Source organism: Ornithorhynchus anatinus, chromosome 3, assembly GCF_004115215.2.
Source record: "Ornithorhynchus anatinus isolate Pmale09 chromosome 3, mOrnAna1.pri.v4, whole genome shotgun sequence".
Lineage (NCBI taxonomy): Eukaryota > Metazoa > Chordata > Mammalia > Monotremata > Ornithorhynchidae > Ornithorhynchus > Ornithorhynchus anatinus.
In genome coordinates this window covers 103,584,115-103,603,987 of record NC_041730.1, presented here as the reverse complement: position 1 = coordinate 103,603,987, position 19,873 = coordinate 103,584,115, and the positions used below count along the sequence as shown (strand labels likewise).

Below are 19,873 nucleotides of genomic sequence, written 5' to 3'. Positions count from 1 at the left end.
AGGCCCCCCGGCATCGCGCATGCGCATGTCACCGCCCCCGACCTTGCCCCTTCGTCGGGCGTTTCCCGGCTCGCGCATGCGCAGATCACCGCCGCCCGCGCCCACCCTAGCCCTTTCGTCAGGCCCCCCACCCTCCGGCCCGCGCATGCGCGAGTCGCCGTCCCTTCCCCCCCCCCCGTCTTGCCCCTTCGTCAGGCCGCCCCGGCCCCGCGCATGCGCGAGTAGCCGCCGGGCCTAGCCCTTTCGTCAGGCCCCCGCCGGCCCGCGCATGCGCGAATCGCCACCCCCCGCCCTGGCCCCTTCGTCAGGCCCCCCCGGCCCGCGCATGCACAGTTCGCCACGGCCCCCTCCCCGCCCTGGCCCCTTCGTCAGGGTCCCCGGTCCCGCGCATGCGCCGGTCACCGCCCGCCCCCTGGCCCCTTCGTCAGGGCCCCCTCCGGGACCCGCGCATGCGCAGGTCGCCACCGCCCCCTTTCTCCCGCCGCGGTCTCCCATGATGCCGCGGGGCGCGCGCGGGCCTTAGCTATGGCGGCGGCGGTGGCGACGACGACGACGAGGGTTCGGGGGACGTGGAAGGCGCTGACCGCCTTGGGAAGGACCGGCCCCTTCTTCGGCCGGGGCGGCGAGCGACCCAACGCCCAGGGCGCCAGGTTAGGAGGGAGCCGGGCTGGGAAAAGACATCGGGAGGGAAAGAGGGAGGCAGGCCCGGACCCCGCTCACTCCTACCCTGCCCGACCCCCTTCAAAACAACAACAAAAAACTTGTCTTTTCCTCCTCGTTTTACCAAACCCCTAATAAATTTGCCCACCCCCCCTTTTTTTTTTTTTAACATGCAGTGCCGTGTGTGCTGCGGCCAGGTGGTTTTCGGAAGAGACCACGTTAAGTCACCGTCCAAAGCAGCCCTTGTCGGCCTACCTTCGTTTTGTCGTCCAACGGCAATCTATGTATAAACAACAGAACCCTGGTAAGGAGCGGCGCGGGCGGTTTTCCTCCTAAAAGTGTGGCCGCGCTCTTCATAATCATGTGGGCATGAAGCGCCTAGGTGCGGCGGCGTGGCTCGGTGGAAAGAGCCTGGGCTTGGGAGTCAGAGGTCATGGGTTCGACTCCCAGCTCTGCCACTTGTCAGCTGGGTGACGGTGGGCCAGTCCCTTCACTTCTCTGGGCCTCAGTTCCCGCATCTGGAAAATGGGGATTAACTGTGAGCCCCACGTGGGACAACCTGATGGCCCTGGATCTCCCCCAGTGCTTATTTTTGAGAAGCAGCCTGGCTCAGTGGAAAGAGCACGGGCTTGGGAGTCAGAGGTCATGAGTTCGAATCCCGGCTCTGCCACTTGTCAGTTGGGTGACTGTGGGCAAGTCACTTCACTTTTCTGGGCCTTAGTTCCCTCATCTGTAAAATGGGGATTAACTGTGAGCCTCACATGGGACGACCTGATGACCCTGGATCTCCCCCAGTGCTTAGAATAGTGCTCGGCACATAGTAAGCGCTTAACAAATACCAACATTGTTAGAGCGCTGTTCTAAGTGCTGGGGGAGATCCAGGGTCATCAGGTTGTCCCACATGACAGTCTTCGTCCCCCTTTTCCAGATGAGGGAACTGAGGCCCCGCGAATAATAATTTAATAACTTTGGTATTTGTTAAGCGCTTCCTATGTGCAGAGCACTGTTCTAAGCGCTGGGGGAGATACAGGGTCATCAGGTGGGCCCACATGAGGCTCCCAGTTAATCCCCATTTGATAGACGAGGTCACCGAGGCCCAGAGAAGTGAAGTGACTTGCCCACAGTCACCCAGCTGACAGGTGGCCGAAGCGGAATTCGAACCCATGACCTCGGACTCCCCAGCCCGGGCTCTGTGCACTGAGCCAGGCAGGGTGGCCCACTGGTAGGCACGCAGGACAAGTGTGCACCGTGACCTTGGGTAACTCAGGCCTTAATCCCTTAATTCGTATCGCCATAACCCCGGGGGACGTGTTTGGAGAACAGCTGAGGTGCGTGATTTCTAATAACAATAATAATAATTATGGTATTTGTTAAGCGCTTACTATTGCTTGGCTTCAGGGGAGATACAAGGTCATCAGGTTCGTTCATTCAGTAGTATTTATTGAGCACTTAGAAGCAGCGTGGCTCAGTGGAAAGAGCCCGGGCTTGGGAGTCAGGGGTCATAGGTTCGAATCTGGGATCGGCCACTTGTCAGCTGTGTGACTGTGGGCAAGTCACTTCGCTTCTCTGGGCCTCAGTGACCTCATCTGGAAAATGGGGGATGAAGACTGTGAGCCTCACGAGGGACAACCTGATGACCCTGTATCTACCCCAGCGCTTAGGACAGTGCTCTGCACATAGTAAGCGCTTAAATACCAACATATTATTATTATTATTATATACAGAGCACTGTAGTAAGCACTTGGAATGTACAATTTGGCGACAGATAGAGACCATCCCTGCCTAATGATAATCTAGTCTAATTGGGGGAGACAGACAGCAAAGCAAAACAGAACAAGGCAAAAACACGACAACATTATCATGATAAATAGAGTCAAGGGGATGTACATCTCATTAACAGAATAAATAGGGTAATAAATAATATATGCAAATAAGGACAGTGCTGGGGATGGCGGGGAGGAATGTCCCACGTAGGGCTCACAGTCTTCATCCCCATTTGACAGATGAGGTCACTGAGGCCCAGAGAAGGAAAGTGACTTGCCCAAGGTCACGCAGTTGACCTACAGCAGTGCCGGGATTAGAACCCATGACCTCTTTCCACTGAGCCACGCTGCCAGAGAGATAAGCTATTTAACCATTATAACCTGAGAAATAGGTGTTCTTCTGGTCAACACAGATCCACGTGGGCCGGTTAAAATACTTCTATGAGGATCGGTCTGAGCATTTGAAATGTGAACATCAATACCTGGATGATTATTATTTTTTTTTAAGGTAGGGAGAGGGTGTGAATGCCCCTTTTGGTTTTGGCAGCAGTTTCCCGACCCTCAATGACAAATGATACAAGGATTGAGGAAAAGAGAATATCTAAAATCTGCCGAGACTTTATAGGCTCTGCTCGGAGGCCCGAGATTCAGCAAACAGTAACTGGTACAAGGCTCTAATTTAGGTGGCCGAAGAGGAGGGGGAGAATGTGTAGATGAGGTGTATAGACCCCACCCAAGGAAGGTTAGGAGATAATAATTAAATCATTAAATAGAAGATCATGACCATACACATTCCAATTCAGATGGTTAAATTCCATTGTGGTTATATTGTCAATCTGAGTCAAATTTCTTAAAAAAAGTGTTTAATTCCTTAAGCCAAAGGTAATTGTTTTAACAGTTTTCCTAACATAGGAGGAAATAATTTTTGCTGTTAACTACCCAGCTTACTTTGTATCATGCCTGTAAACAAATTTACATTTCATTCAGTATATGTGACAGAAATTCAATTCAGCTAAATATGAAATAATAATAGTGTTATTTGTTAAGCACTAACTAATAGTAATAATAATAATGACGGTATTAAGCACTTACTATGTGCCAAGCAGCGTGGCTCAGTGGAAAGAGCTTGGGCTTCGGAGTCAGAGGTCACGGGTTCGACTCCCGTCTCTGCCACTTTTCAGCTGTGTGACTGGGGACAAGTCACTTAACTTCTCTGTGCCTCAGTTACCTCATCTTTAAAATGGGGATTAACTGTGAGCCTCACGTGGGACGACCCGATTACCCTATATCTCCCCCAGCGCTTAGAACAGTGCTCTGCACATAGTAAACGCTTAACAAATACCAATATTATCATTATTATTATCATTATAATTATTATTAAGCGCTGGGATAGGTACAAGGTCATCCGGTTGTCATTCATTGATTCAGTAGTATTTATTGAGCACTTACTATGTGCAGAGCACTGCACTAAGCGCTTGGAATGTACAATTCGGCAACAGAGACCATCCCTGCCCGGTGATGGGCTCACAGTCTAGCGTGGGGCTCACAGTCCTTGATCCCCATTTTACAGATGAGATAACTGAGTCACCGAGCAGTGAAGTGACGTGCCCAAAGTCACACAACTGATAAGCGGCAGATCCGGGATTACAACCCACAACCTCTGACTCCCAAGCCCGGGCTCTTTCCACCAAGCTGGGCTGCTTCTCCGATCTGATCGGTAAATAGATTCTTGCTCCCACTTCTTTAGAATGTAGAGATCATTTTCAATTGTTTGGCAGTGCCTTACCCCCAAAGAGAAGTGTGGGGTTTAGGAAGAAAAAAAGGAGGCCTGGATTTTGCCATCGTGTTAGTATAAGCAACTATAACGAAGCCACTTCAATTGCTTTGGCCTGGCTGCTTCCAAAGGACTTCATTTTAACAAAGTTATTTAAGATGGCACCATTGAGTATGAATAAAGCCTTAAGCAGGAAATTAAAAGATGAGCGGGAATTTTAACACCTGGATGAAAATTCCAATAAAGCACATCTAATTTCAACTTTTAAGAACTTTTATACTGGGCAGAGCCTGGGCCTGGGAGTCAGAAGGTCATGGGTTCTATTGCTGCCCCTGCTACTTGCCTGCTGTGAGACCTTGGGCAAATCATTTCACTTCTCTCTGCCTCATTTACCTCATCTGTAAAATGGGGATCGAGACTGTGAGCTCCACATGGGACAGGGACTGTGTCCAACCCGATTTGCTTGTATCTATCCCAGTGCCTAGAACAGTGCCTGGCACATAGTAAGTGCTTAAATACCATTATTAATATTATTACTATTACTAATAAGAAAAGCTGTAACTAGAAGCAATGGTGGAATGATTCACGGGCCTGGGAGTCAGAAGGTCGTGGGTTCTAATTCCGGCTCTGCCACTTGTCTGCTGTTTGACTTTGGGCAAGTCACTTTACTTCTCTGTTCCTCAGTTACCCCATCTGTAAAATGGGGATTGAGACTGTGAGTTCCACATGGGACAGAGACTGTGTCCAACCTGATTGGCTTTTATCCAGCCAGGTGCTTATTAATAATAATGTTGGTATTTGTTAAGCGCTTACTATGTGCAGAGCACTGTTCTAAGCGCTGGGGTAGACACGGGAATCAGGTTGTCCCACGTGGGGCTCACAGTCTTAATCCCCATTTTACAGATGAGGGAACTGAGGCACAGAGAAGTTGTGACTTGCCCACAGTCACACAGCTGACAAGTGGCAGAGCCGGGATTCGAACTCATGATCTCTGACTCCAAAGCCCGTGCTCTTTCCACTGAGCCACGCTGCTTCACAGCGTGCCTATATTACAGTGCCTGGCATATAGTAAGCATTTAACAAATACAATAATAAATTTTCTGTACCTCAGTTACCTCACTCTTGGGGTACCTCACTTAATGGGGATTAAGACCATGAGCCCTATTTGGGACAGGACTGTGTCAAACATGATTAACTTGTATCTACCCCAGCACTTAGTACCGTGCATGGAATATAGAAAGAGCTTAAATACCATTCAAAAAAATCTCCACAGGAATCAGAATGTAGATATATCACTTCATAGCTCAGCACATTAATCCATCATATCTGGAATGCTCCAAGTGTCAGTGTGGAGGGTGGAAAGTGAATGGGAGTATGAACAAAAGAGCTTAGTGAAAACTTTGTTGGAGGAGGAGGAGGGATATGGGGTGTGTGTGATGGGGGGACAGGGTTCCAGAGACTTCATGGGACCTTATAGAAATCCGTTTGTCGTCTTCCTCAACCCCTGTACAAGGCTGTGGGGTGGAAAGCCCCTAGCAGAAACAGATCTTGGCTATATCAGAACAAATGGCTCCTACTCTGTCCTAATCCTTCTCAACCTCTCAGCTGCCTTTGACACTGTCGACCATCCTCTTCTCCTCAACACGTTATCCAACCTTGGCTTCACGGACTCCGTCCTCTCTTGGTTCTCCTCTTATCTTTCTGGCCATTCATTCTCGGTCTTCTCCACAGGCTCCTCCTCCTCCTCCTGTCCCCTAACTGTAGGGTTTCCTCAAGGGTCAGTTCTTGGTCCCCTTCTGTTCTCCATCTACAATCACTCCCTTGGTGAAGTCATTCACTCCCATGGCTTTAACTACCATCTCTAGGCAGATGACACCCAAATCTACATCTCCTCCCCTGTTCTCTCTCCCTCCCTCCAGGCTCACATCTCCTCCTGCCGTCAGGATGTCTCCACCTGAATGTTCTCCCACAACCTAAAACTCAACATGACCAAGACTGAGTTCCTTGTCTTCCCTCCCAGACCCTGTCCTCTCCCTGACTTTCCCATCACTGTGGATGGCACTACCATCCTTCCCGTCTCACAAGCCTGTAACCGTGGTGTTATCCTTGACTCACCTCTCTCATTCACCCCACACGTCCAGTCCGTCACCAAGACCTGCCGGTCTCACCTTTACAACATCGCCAAAATCCTCCCTTTCCTCTCCATCCAAACTGCTACCTTGTTAGTACAGTCATTCATCATATTCCGACTGCAGTACTGCATTAGCCTCCTTTCTGATCCCCCAACCTCCTGTCTCTCCCCGCTTCAGTCGATACTTCACTCTGCTGCCCGGATTATCTTTCTACAGAAAAGTTCTGGGCTTGTCCCTCCTCATAAATCTCCAGTGGTTTATCAACCTTCATTTCAAGCAAAACCCTCCTCACTATTGGCTTCAAAGCTCTCCATCACCTTGCCCCCTCCTACCTCACCTCTCTCCTTTGACATACCAGCCAGCACACTCCCTCCTCTGCCACTAACCTTCTCACTGTGCCTCATTCTCACCTGTCCCACCGTCGACCCCGGCCCACGTCCTACCTCTGACCTGGAATGCCCTCCCTCCCTCACATCCGCCAAACTAGCTCACTCCCCCCCCCTTCAAAGCCCTACTGAAAGCTCACCTCCTCCAGGAGGCCTTCCCAGACTGTGTCCCTTTTCCTCTGCTCTACCCCCCTCCCCAGAGCCCTTGTGTATATATGTAGATATTTATTATTCTATTTATTTTATTAATGATGTGTATATATGTATAATTCTTATATTGATGCTCTTGAAGCCTGTCTACCTGTTTTGTTGTGTGTCTCCCCCTTCTAGACTGTGAGCCCATGGTTGGGTAGGGATTGTCTCTGTTGCCGAAGTGTACTTTCCAAGCGTGTAGTACAGTGCTCTGTGCACAGTAAGCGCTCAATAAATATGACTGAACGAACCAATGCATTGGTCACTGGGATCTTGCTTTGTTTTCTATGCTTATATTTAAGGTAATAATAACAATAATAATAATGTTGGTATTTGTTAAGCGCTTACTATGTGCCGAGCACTGTTCGAAGCGCTGGGGTAGACACAGGGGAATCAGATTGTCCCACGTGGGGCTCACAGTCTTAATCCCCATTTTACAGATGAGGGAACTGAGGCACCGAGAAGTTAAGTGACTTGCCCAAAGTCACACAGCTGACAAGTGGCCGAGCCGGGATTCGAACCCATGTCCTCTGACTCCAAAGCCCGCTGCTCTTTCCACTGAGCCACGCTGCTTCTCTAAGGTGGCTGTCAGAATGCTAGAGAACCACAGCAGCACAAGCTGAGAAAGTGTTCATAAGTGTTGGGCTCTAGTTTGAACCAACTGCCGCTGGAGTGTTTCCCGAGAGATGGATCGATCAATCATTTATTGAGTGCTTACTGCGTGCAGAGCACTTTCCCGAGTACTTGGGAGAGTACAGTATGACAGCGTGATAGACATGTCCCCTGTCCACAAGGAGCTTATAGTCCTCTGCGGGGAAAGCAGATATTAAAGTTACAGATATGTACGTAAGTGCTGTGAGCCCTTAATACAGTGCTCTGCACATAGTAAGCGCTCAATAAATATTATTGAATGAATGCTGTGGGACTGACAGTGTGGTGAATATTAACTACACAGGGTACATATCCAAGTGCAGGGGCGAAGCAGGAGGGAGAGGGGGACATGAGAGCTTAGTTCAAGAAGGTCTCTTGGAGGAGATTGGATTTTAATAATGTGGGGGGAGTCCTAGGCCAGAGGCAGGACATGATCAAGGGGTCAGTTGTATTCATTGAGCGCTTACTTAGTTCACAACACTGTACTAAGCACTTGGGAGAGGTAGTACACTATAAGAGAGGTAGTAGCGGGGAGCTTACAGTCTGGGGGAGAGACAGACCTTAAAATAAATTACAGATGCATGTAAGTGCCATGGGGCTGAGGGTGGGTTAAAGGGTTCAAATCAAAGTGCAAGGGCGATGCAGAAGGGAGAAGGAGAAGGGGAGACGGTGGCCAAGTCGGCAAGATAGACGAGCTAATAATAATAATGTTGGTATTTAAGTGCTTACTATGTGGAAAGCACTGTTCTAAGCACTGGGAGAGATACAGGGTAGTCAGGTTGTCCCACGTGAGGCTCACAGTTAATCCCCATTTTACAGATGAGGTAACTGAGGCACAGAGAAGTTAAGTGACTTGCCCACAGTCACACAGCTGACAAGTGGCAGAGCCGGAATTCGAACCCATGGCCTCTGACTCCCAAGCCCAGGCTGTTTCCACTGGGCCATGCTGAGATCAAGATGGTTGTGTGCAGATTGGTGTTAGAGTAGCGAAGTTACTGTCTCGGGTTGTGGAAGCAAATCAGAGAAGTGAAATGGGGACAAGGTGATTGCTCTGAAGCCAGTCGTAAGGTGTTTCTGTTTAATGTGGCGGTGGAAGGGCAACCGCTGGAGGTTTTGGAGGAGCCGGTTAATGTGAACTGCACGGTTCTAGAGAAGAATGATCTAGGCAGCAGACTGAAGCATGGACTGGGGTGGCAGGAGAGAGGAGACAGATATTCATTCATTCAATAGTATTGAGTGCTTACTATGTGCAGAGCACTGTACTAAGCGCTTGGAATGAACAAGTCGGCAACAGGTAGAGACAGTCCCTGCCCTTTGACGGGCTTACGGTCTAATCGGTGGAGACAGGCAGACAAGAACAATGGCAATAAATAGAGTCAAGGGGAAGAACATCTCATAAAAACAATGGCAAATAAATAGAGTCAGGGTGATGTACATCTCATTAAACAAAAGCAATAGGGTGATGAAGATATATACAGTTGAGCAGACAAGTACAGTGCTGAGGGGGTGGGACGGGAGAGGGGGAGGAGGAGAGGGAAAGGAGGGAGAAGAGGGTTTAGCTGCAGAGAGGTGAAAGGGGGGTAGAGGGAGCAGAGGGAAAAAGGAGGGAGCTCAGTCTGGGAAGGCCTCTTGGAGGAGGTAAGCTTTAAGTAGGGATTTGAAGAGGGGAAGAGAATTAGATTGAGGGAGGTGAGGAGGGAGGGCATTCCAGGACCGCGGGAGGACGTGGCCCAGGGGTCGATGGCGGGATAGGCGAGACCGAGGGACGGTGAGGAGGTGGGCGGCAGAGGAGCGGAGTGTGCGGGGTGGGCAGTAGAAAGAGAGAAGGAAGGAGAGGTAGGAAGGGGCAAGGTGATGCAGAGCCTTGAAGCCTAGAGTGAGGAGTTTTTGTTTGGAGCGGAGGTTGATAGGCAACCACTGGAGGTGTTTAAGAAGGGGAGTGACATGCCCAGAACGTTTCTGCAGGAAGATGAGCCGGGCAGCGGAGTGAAGAATAGACTGGAGCGGGGCAAGAGAGGAGGAAGGGAGATCAGAGAGAAGGCTGACACGGTAGTCTAGCCGGGATATAACGAGAGCCCGTAGCAGTAAGGTAGCCGTTTGGGTGGAGAGGAAAGGTCGGATCTTGGCGATATTGTAAAGGTGAGACCGACAGGTCTCGGTAACGGATCGGACGTGTGGGGTGAATGAGAGAGACGAGTCAAAGATGACACCGAGGTCGCGGGCCCAAGAGACGGGAAGGATGGTCGTGCCATCCACGGTGATAGGGAAGTCTGGGAGAGGACCAGGCTTGGGAGGGAAGATGAGGAGCTCAGATATGTCAGCAGGGAGTTGAGGCCAGATAGGATAAGTGCTGGATCAACATAGTAGTAGTTTGGCTAGCGAGGAAGGAGTGGATCCTAGAGATGCTGTGAAAGTAGTAACGACAGGGTTGAATTCTTGGTGCCAGATTGAATATTTGGATTGCATGAGAGCGATGAATCAATGGTAATGCTGGGGCTCCAATGTTGCTTGTGCCAGCTGTTCCATACCTTCCCCAACACTTTTTTGAGGCCTATAGGTAATTATTTTCAAGGCTACTATTCAGTAGAACTTAGTTTAATGTGTTTGGGATAGGTTGACAAATTCTAAGTGCCAATTAGCCATCTTCGCCATAACATTTGTGGGGCTCTTCATTTCTGGGTTAAGTATAAGAAATAAGCGAACTTGAAAGACAATGACAGTGCCTGGGAAAAGAGGGCATTGCATCTGAAGGAAGTTTTCATACAAAACTGTCCTTATAGTCCAAATATTTGCTTTGCATATGGGGTTGAAGAAAGGATGTTCCCAGTTGAGCATTAACTTGATTTAGCAAGGTGAAGGGATTGATGCATTCATCCACACTCTATTGAGTTCTGTTTTTACTTAATACTTTTAGACCTCTAAAATGGTCTTATGTATCTTCTCTAATGGCAAGACCTTAGCAGAGCATTTTTAGGAAACCAACTCAAGGTGCTCTTTTTCTGACTTTTGGTTTTCACACTAGCCTCTGACGGGTGCCCCACTTTGTGCTCTGAAAGCTGGAGAGGAATGGGAGTCAGCCATTTATAATCCCTGATGATTTCTCAGTAAACACTTCTATATCTAAATACAAGATACTTTTTTGAATCAAAGCCTTGTTTCCTTCTGGACTCTAGGGAGTGTGCTGAAGTGGGAACTGTCAAAGAGGAAAAGTAATTCATTTAGTTCATTTGTAGAAAGGAAAAGGTAAGCATCACTTCCAGTTAATAACGTAATGATTTTTTATTGAAAATAGGGCTTTGTGTTTCGTGAAAAAGTAAAAACTGAATTCCTAGAATATATTAAAATTTGTTTTGTAATCTGTCTTTACTCTCTTCAGAAATAAAAATGACAGAAGTAATTAAAAAAATCGCTCAGGCTTGGAGGGAACTTCCTGCAGCAGAGAAAAAAGTGAGTATGTGATTTTCTCTGTTAATAGAATTATATCTGAAACTGTAACTGTTATCTCTACTCTGAGGGGCTTGGGTACCAACTTGGTCTCCAGACTTAACCTCATTAGATTGTAAACTTTTTGATGACCAGAAGCTTTGGTTTTTTAATATATATACATATATTTTTCCAGTCCCTGTGTTGAGTGCTTTTGGTGAGTGAGAGCAATGGTGGAATTGTACGCTTCTTAATTTGTTTGTGGAGAAGGTTAGGGAAGAGGTTAGGCTTGCTCATTATGTTAGTGTAAAGCACAGAATTTCGACCTACTCTTCCAGAAACAAGTGGAAGAAACAGGATCATCACATGCAAGAAAGTATGTTTTCCTTCTAGCCATATTTGGAGGAGTTGAAAGTGGTTTGCTGTACCACCCCTGCTGTTTGTACTGCCTTCATCCAATTGTTTGTATTCATGGAATTTGTATTTGCAGGTGTATGAAGAAGCTGCAAATGAAGATTGGATGGCATACAAAGAGGAGTTAGCCAAGTTTAAAGCAACGTCAGTTCCACTTCAGAAAGTACCTTTGAAAACACATTCAAAAGAGCTAAAAAGTAAATCTGAAAGAAAAAAAGTGAGCATTTGAAAAAAATTTTTCACGTATAGCAAGATTGAAACTTACCATTAATGTAAATAATGAGAGACTTGGCTACTGTTGTGTTTGCATTACATAATTCTGAATACCAGGTAACATCACAAAGTATCCTAGCTTAAAAATTTGGAGGTCTCAAGTAGATACCCTAAAGTGCTTAAATGTAAAGCCACAGCATTTTTTTAAAAATATATCTTCAAGCGCAGGGACTGAGTCTTAAAGATGTCCTCCCACTTCTCAAGGAGCAGAGCAGATTTGAATCTGACTGTCAAAACTCCAGAGATTTAGGACGCCAGGTCAAAGCAGGAGCTGCAAACCTCCTTGAAATTCCATAATTGCACTTGTCAGCATCTGCCCAGGTTAACCTTCAGGTCAAGCTCATTTAGTAGAACTCTACCCTTATATTACTAGCCCTTGTAAGTGCCTGAAGGGAAAAAGATTAAGGAGTTGTAAGGAAGAGAAAGGCACAGGGAACACTGCATAAAAGTTGAAGAGGTAGTGAGGTACTGATTGTCTTTGTTTCAGGCTTGGACACTGTAAGGAGGAGGCATAGGTCATATTGTGGATTTTATGCAAAATTTGGAATGTGGTCAACTTGAATTTGGGACAAATTGTCTGTTAACGGGCAAGCGAAGCCGCACAGAGTAAGCACTTATGTACGATGATAATAATACTATTAACATTATTAAGTCCCTTGAATGGAGACTGAGACAGTGTTGGGGGATTTTATGGTAGAATTTCTCAAACTGTTCTTGAAGCTTTGGGCCGAATAGAGATTTTAATAATTCATTATCGTAAACTTACAGCACAGCTTCTACACCAGAGAAGCAGCATGGCTTAGTGGAAAGAGCCCGGGCTTGGGAGTTAGAGGTCTTGGGTTCTAATCCCAGCTCCGCCACTTGTCTGCTGTGTGACTTTGGGCAAGTCACTTAACTTCTCTGGGCCTCAGTTCCCTCATCTGTAAAATGGGGATGAAGAATGTGATCCCTACGTGGGACAATCTGATTACCTTGTATCTACCGTAGCGCTTAGAACAGTGCTTGGCACATAGTAAGCGCTTAAGAAATACCAACATTATTATTATTATTATTACATTCCTGTGAGTGCTTATACTGTTAGCCTCATCTGGGACCCGATTATCTTGTATCACCCTGGCGCTTAGTATGGTGCATGGCACATGGTATGTACCTAATGAATTCCATCATTATTATTATTAAAATTATAATCATTATTTCTGTAACACACTTTGTAATGAAACACTGAATCACTAAGTTTGAACATGAGATGGGACTGAACAGCCCCAACCCTCCCTTTGTGTGACACCATTTCCAAAGGGTGGGGTAGAGCCATTTTGAGGTTGCCTTGCAGCTCTGATAAAAAAAATAGAAATCTGATTTCGTGCTCCATATTAACTGCAACCGAACCAAGGAGACCTCAGACTGCATAATACATCCAGGGAATAATTAGAAAGAAGCAGTTCTCATTTCCAGGGAGGGTGAATCACATATAACAGAGTGACTCTTGCCTCCCCTTCAGCTTTATAAGGGCAGGAGACTGTGCCCCATCCTTGGGAGGGCTAGGAACCCCATTTGATGTTGGTCCATTTGCTCACTATTTAAGATGAGAGATGTGCTAAAAGTATCCCTCCTACCACTGCAAACTCAGTTTATCTTGATGTGATAAACCTCCACATCTTCTGAGAGTTTGGGGGGTGTTTCAATCAGTCGAAAGGTTTTGAGTGTCTGTTGTGTGCAGAATGTGGAATCAGGCACTGAAGAGAGTCCAATAGAGTTACAAGGCATTATCCGTGTCCTCAAGGAACTTAACCTGCCCATTCCTCCAAAATCGTGTACTCTGTAGATGTTTGTTAGGCTCATCTGTACTTCGAAATGATAGTCACAATTTTAAGGGAAAGAATATTTGAATTTTTCAACATTGAAAAGTATCAGACGATTAACCCACGCTTTGATGAAAAATTTTTTGTGTATTATTCAAGTTACAGTTTTGATTATGGCGATAGCTTACCGTCTAAGAATCGAAAAATAAATAAACCTTGTTCTTCAACAAAACCTTATTCGCTAAAAATCAGTGTCCATCAAACCAGAACTTGATCTAACAATTTTTTTTCTGTTTCTTCCGCTGTAGGAATTGAGACGGCTTGGAAGGCCTAAGAGACCCCATTCTGCATATAACATCTTTGTAGTAGAACGCCTTCAGGAAACTGCGGGAAATTTGTTGAAGGTATATCCTCGATGTTTGTGCATTGCTTCTTGCCTCTTATTCTGGGGACATATTTTTGTGCTGTACCCGTGCTTTTAGTCTTCTTAAATCTCCACAGCAACATGCACGTGGTTGTGGGGCTTTGTATTTTGATCATCAACTTTCAGGGTGTATCTATGTCTCTTGCAGCTTGTGGAAAAGGCCAACTACCTCCCTGATAACTCATGCCTGCTCCCTGGTCCTTGTAGAAACAGCATTCTTAATGCTGTTATGCCATCTCTGGTGTATGACTATTTCAAAGATTTAAATTTTCGTTGATTAGAATGAGAATATGGAAATGCCAAGAGGCTGTGTTCAGAATCCAGGAGTCTGGTACCTCAGAGCTTCGTGAAAGATGATTTTGGAGTCAACGATGTGTCTCTGAGGAAGCAAAAATAATATTTGGGGGGCTTAGAATATAGATGCTTTGGAGCCAAATTTGCAAGGATCTATATGGGCATCTGAAGGGCCTGATGTTTGAGTCAGCTGCAGATAAAACATGTTAGGCATTTAATTCTAAAGTGTAATAGTTCCAGTTAAAGCCGAGTGATGTGAGAGAAGCATCGTGGCCTTTTGGAAAGAGCATGGGGCTGGGAGTCAGAGGATCTGGGTTCTGGTCCTGGCTTTGCTACTTGACTGTAGTGTGACCTTGGGCAAGTCACTTAACATCTCTGTGCCTCAGTTATCTCATCTGTAAAATGGGGGTAAAGACTGCCCAACCTAATTACCTTATACCTTCCCCAGCACTTAATACTGGCTGGCACATAGTAAGCACTTAAATACCATTTAAAAAGGGAGGCCTTATGATCACTTTGAGATTTTCTAAAACTTGAATTTCTTGGGATTGGGAAATAAAAACCAAAAATATTTTTATCCTTTTTACCTCCCATCCAAAAAAAAATTAATATGCTAATCTGAAAAGATGTTGTTTTGAAGGACAAGATAAAGATTTTGTCTGAAGCCTGGAATAATCTGCCTAGTTCTCAGAAGCAGGTATGTACAGTAGATTTTCATAAGTGCTCAATATTAATGTTTATATAGAATGGTTTCTCAACTTTTTTGATGTAAAATAAATACTTAATGCCATATTATTAAAGTTTAAAACACTTAAGATTCTTCCCTTTGCTAGAAAAAGATGTTGGAATAATTTCCTCACAGCAATATTTGCAGTGAATTGCCAATCAAGATAAAATTTGGATGTGATTTTAATAAATTGTTCCAAGATCTGGATCTCATCGACAATTGAATTTTAAACTTAAAACCAATTGATGCATGTCACGGCATGATTAAAATGAATAGCGTATTCTTTAGAGGGCGTGATTTTTTAAAATGTGGGACATTCCCCGAATTGTGGAGCAGTTTTACCTGATTACTAGTGTTCTGTTCTCAGGCGTATATTCAACTTGCTGAAGATGATAAAATTCGCTACGAAAATGAAATGAGGTCATGGGAAAGTCAGATGGTTGATGTCGGACGGGAAGATCTCCTACGTTCCAAAAGTAGAAGGCGCAAAACTGAGTCTGAAAACCAAGGAGGTGCTCAAAGCGGTGTTGGAAAGGAGATCTAATCTCGTTCTTTTCATTATAAACACTCAAAGAACTAATCAAGTTTCAAGACAAGGAGCTGTGGCAGAAGTCCAAATGAAAGTGTGTAAATATCTCATCAGTCTTTTGTTGGTATCTTGGATCGTTCTGCCACTGTGTTACTGTGTTTTGCAGTTAACACTTAGCTGTGAATAATACCATCTGGAGCGAGGTCATGCAAATTTAGGAAGAGATCTTTATGGTATAGGATTTTTTTGTATCATCGGAATTATTTCCTATCCAAGTAATCTCTATTGGTAGTGTTGACTCTCCCTTTATGAAAAAGTAAAATTGAACTGTGAATTTTTTTTTCCTGCATGATGTTCAGAAGAAGCATCCTTGATGCCTAATTAAGGAAGTAGGCATCTTTGCTTTTCTAAAATGTTTGAATCGTAATAGACACAGTGAGATCAGTGAATATTTAAATTGGAGAAAGGTAGAACCAATCTTCAGGTTTAAATACTTTAAAAAGTATCCAGTGATGACGGTGTGACATTAATTACTGACTTCAGCTACTGAAATGTTTAACGGGTTGTCAACAGGATTGCAGTCAAACTCCACTATGAGAAGCCAAGTCTCAAGTGTCCTTCTATGGAGTCTGAAAGTGATCCTCTTTGTCTTTCCCCCCGCCCCCTTTTTTTTTTTCCTTCATGGATCTGGGCAGGAATATCCAATGTCCCCACCTGCCCCTTTTTTTGTAAAATAAAAACAAACCAAATTATGTATCAAACCTATGCATACTGTTTTTACACTGCATAGAATAAAATATTTTAATGAATGTGCTCAGAGTGTTTTAACTTTTTCTGCATGTCTGAATCCATATCTGTTGAGCTCCTACTAGGCGCAGGGTATAATAGAAGCCAGAGACAATATCCCAGCTCTTAAAAGTTTATAATTTAATAATAATGATGGTATTTGTTAAGTGCTTACTATGTGCCAAGCACTGTTCTAAGCACTGGGGTAGATACAGGGTAATCAGGTTGTTCCACGTGGGGCTCGTAGTCTTCATCCCCATTTCATCCCCATTGGGAAGCAGCATGGCTCAGTGGAAAGATCCTGGGCTTCAGAGTCAGAGGTCATGGGTTCGACTCCCGGCTCTGCCACTTGTCAGCTGTGTGACTGGTGGGTAAGTCACTTAACTTCTCTGTGCCTCAGTTACCTCATCTGTAAAATGGGGATTAACTGTGAGCCTCACGTGGGACAACCTAATTACCCTGTATCTACCCCAGCACTTAGAACAGTGCTCTGCACATAGCGCTTAACAAATACCAACATTATTATTATTTTACAGATGAGGGAACTGAGGCACAGAAGAGTGAAGTGACTTGCCCAAGGTCACAATGCAGACAAGTGATGGAGGCAGAATTAGAACCCATGACCTGACTCCCAAGCCCGGGCTCTTTCCACTAAGCCACGCTGCTTCTCATGGTCTTATACTACTTTTTTTAGCTATATTATCATTACACCTGGCCCTATTGATCTCCTGCAACCAAAAACGCTCACTTTGCCTCTCTAACACCAACCTACACGCCTTACCTTGGCGTTGTCTTTCTTGCCGCTGACCCCTTTCCCGATCCTTTGACCGGCAACTCCCCGCTTCATATCGGACAGACCATCGCTTTCCCCACCTTCAAAGCCGTATTAAAATCACATCCTCCAAGACGTCTCCAACTAAGCCCTCATTTCTCCTACTCCATCTCTCCTTGTGTCATCTGCGCCCTTGGATCTGTACTCTTTTTGGCCTTGATATTCACCCCACCCTCAGCCCCACAGCACTTATTGGTTCATTCATTCAGTAGTATTTACTGAGCGCTCACTATGTGCAGAGCACTGGACTAAGCGCTTGGAATGTACAGTTCGGCAACAGATAGTCAATTTATGCCCAGTAACAGGCTCACACTTATGTACATATCTGTAATTTATCTTAATGTATACCTTCTTTTCTAGACTGTAAGCTCCTTGTGGGCAGGGAACACTCCCCAGTGCTTAGTACAGTGCTGTGCATACAGTACTTAGTAAATACTGTTGATTGAATGGGAAGTTAAAGATAATCTATAAATAGGAGGAAGAAGTGCTTAGCTTAAATAGAGAATGTAAATTGATATGTACAAAAGTACCAAGGAGAAATGGGAATGTAAGTTCTGAGGCTTGAAGGATATGACTTAAGGAGATGAAATCTTTTGGAAAATGGGGGTTTTCAAAAGGACTTTGTTGTTAGGGAGAACTCTTGGTCTGACAGATTTGAGAAAGTGGAGGAACTTCCAGCCAGGTGGAAGGGTGTTAAAACTAGGTGCTTTAAGGAGTTGGGTTCGTAAGCCATCTGTCTTCTTGTACTTAAATGTAGCTTTCGAGTATAAGCACCCACCCACAGGCTCAACAGTGGCTAGAACATGGGTTTGAGAGTCAGAGGATATGGATTCTCATCCCAGCTCCACCACTGTTGCTTGCTTTGGAACCATGGGCAAATCACTTCACTTTGCTGTAAAAGCAGGATTCAGTGCCTGTTGACCTTTCTACTTATTCATTCAATAGTATTTATTGAGCACTTACTATGTGCAGAGCATTGTACTAAGCGCTTGGAATGAACAAGTCAGCAACAGATAGAGACAGTCCCTGCCGTTTGACGGGCTTACTTAGACTGTGTGCCCCTCATGGAACAAGGACTGTGATCTTGTATTTAGCCCCAGGGCTTAGGATGGTGTTTGGCACAGTCTTTAACAACTGTCACAATTTGCATTTTTATTTTAGTATTTTCTTTGACTCTACAGCAAAAATCTGTGCGGGCAGTACTTGGACCTGCCCTTTGAGCTTGAAAGAGTAAAAGGGGAAGCCAAGATGGTAATATATCTTCTCAGTAGACAGCAGGGCAAGCTCACCTTCTGTACCTCCCGTCTCTCTTGGATGCTGCCTGCCTTTTGCCAACTGCAAGCAGCAGAAGTGGTGCTAAAGCAAAATAGCACAGCTGGGCAGGGAAGGAAAGGAGACCGCTCACCCCCGACATGCACTGGGGGAACAGAAGCCCCTGGCCCTAGTGCCACACTCACTGAATGTGTCTGTTGTATTGTACTCTTGCTTTGTACAATATTCTGCACACAGTAAGTGCTCAGCATTGACTGATAGGAGCTGCAGGTAGGTTGTCTGCTGGGGCTGTGCCAGGCACCTCCAGCTCTGATAGAGGGCCCCTTCATGTACCAGGGCTGGGTGCAATTAGGCACCAGTAGAGGAGGAGGAAGGAAGACAGAAATCTAGCTGCAACTTTGTTCTCTTTCTCCTTTTCACCCTCTCACCACCATTCTTTTTTGGTCATAAACCTACCTTATCAAATCCCTGAACACAGCTAATGCTGATGGAGGGTTTCTTCCGAATTGACCCCAGAGGAGATTTCCCCATGTGTTAGGGAAGGGCTGGCTTCCAGCTCCCGGCCCGCCCTCCCCCCACTCTTCTCCCTTTCCTCCTCCCCAGAACACAAGCAGTTTTTGTACCATCACAAAATTTCATGTTGACTTTGGGTACAGAATGGAAAGCAACCAGAATTGATGATGAAGTAGGATCAGCGGGACTTTTTGATCATGGCGTTTGAAGGGAAGATGTGAAACTTGGGGTTTAGAACCCTAACGGGGGTCTGCTGATTTGTCGGGAGGAGCATAGCTTAGTGGAAAGGCCATGAGCAGGGGGTTTGAGGACCTGAGTTCTAATCCCAGCTCCATCCCATACCTTCTGTGTGAATTTGGGCAAGTCACTTCACTTATCTGGGTCTCAGTTCCCTCTTCTGCAAAAGGGGCATTCAGTACCTGTTCTCCCTTTTAATTTCTCCCGACTTAGATTGTGAGCAGCACGTGGGACCTGCTTATCTTGTGTCTACCTCAGCACTTAGTATAGTGATTGCCTCAAAGTGCTTAAGAGATACCCCCGTCTCTCAGCACAGCATTCTTGAATTCATGAAAGGCTGGGAGGAGGTCTCTGAAAGCCAGATTAGTGTTGGCTGAGTAATATATGTGTCCTCATTCTGCCTCTGCCTGGTGGGTGTTGCAGGGTGAAGTAATTGCTCCGAAAGGAAAAACCAGAAGAATGGGAGGCCTTTACACTTAGTCGGTCATAGGTAATTTTTTTTTGGTGGGGGGGGAGGCAGAGGAAGGAAAAGATATTTAGTCCTTGAAAGAAGGGAAATGATAGGGTTGTACTCTAGGGAGAAGATGACTCTCAACAATCTGGTCAGGAAAAGTGAAAAAAATCGAGCATATTGTACAGTTTATCCAACTTCACTGTCTTTATAAAAAGGAGTACAGAATTTTTCCCACCGGCAATTATGTTCCAAGCTCTTTGGGAAACATGATCTAAATATCTAAGAACTACTTACTACCCCTCCCCTTTCCACTCCCCCTGTGCCAGGCCCCTTCAGCT

The 19,873-nt window shown here is 45.6% G+C and overlaps 1 protein-coding gene across 1 annotated transcript; it reads left to right on the top strand.

Annotated features, from left to right (window-relative positions):
- Nucleotides 1–494: 494 nt before the first annotated feature.
- On the top strand, nt 495–16,254 carry LOC100076559 (transcription factor A, mitochondrial-like). The gene is made up of 7 exons (XM_007667142.3): nt 495–650; nt 837–964; nt 10,935–11,005; nt 11,472–11,612; nt 13,776–13,871; nt 14,826–14,882; nt 15,280–16,254. The coding sequence occupies exons 1-7, from the start codon at nt 526–528 to the stop codon at nt 15,454–15,456; spliced, it is 795 nt and encodes a 264-aa protein (XP_007665332.2). The 5' UTR covers nt 495–525; the 3' UTR covers nt 15,457–16,254.
- Nucleotides 16,255–19,873: the final 3,619 nt, after the last annotated feature.

Bases quoted from the DNA above. Each gene is read 5' to 3' on its own strand.
- LOC100076559 (XM_007667142.3), top strand. From the start codon at position 526: ATGGCGGCGGCGGTGGCGACGACGACGACGAGGGTTCGGGGGACGTGG. The intron at 965-10,934 runs GTAAGGAGCGGC...TACTCTCTTCAG, and splicing joins GTATAAACAACAGAACCCTG to AAATAAAAATGACAGAAGTA. The intron at 11,613-13,775 runs GTGAGCATTTGA...CTTCCGCTGTAG, and splicing joins GTAAATCTGAAAGAAAAAAA to GAATTGAGACGGCTTGGAAG.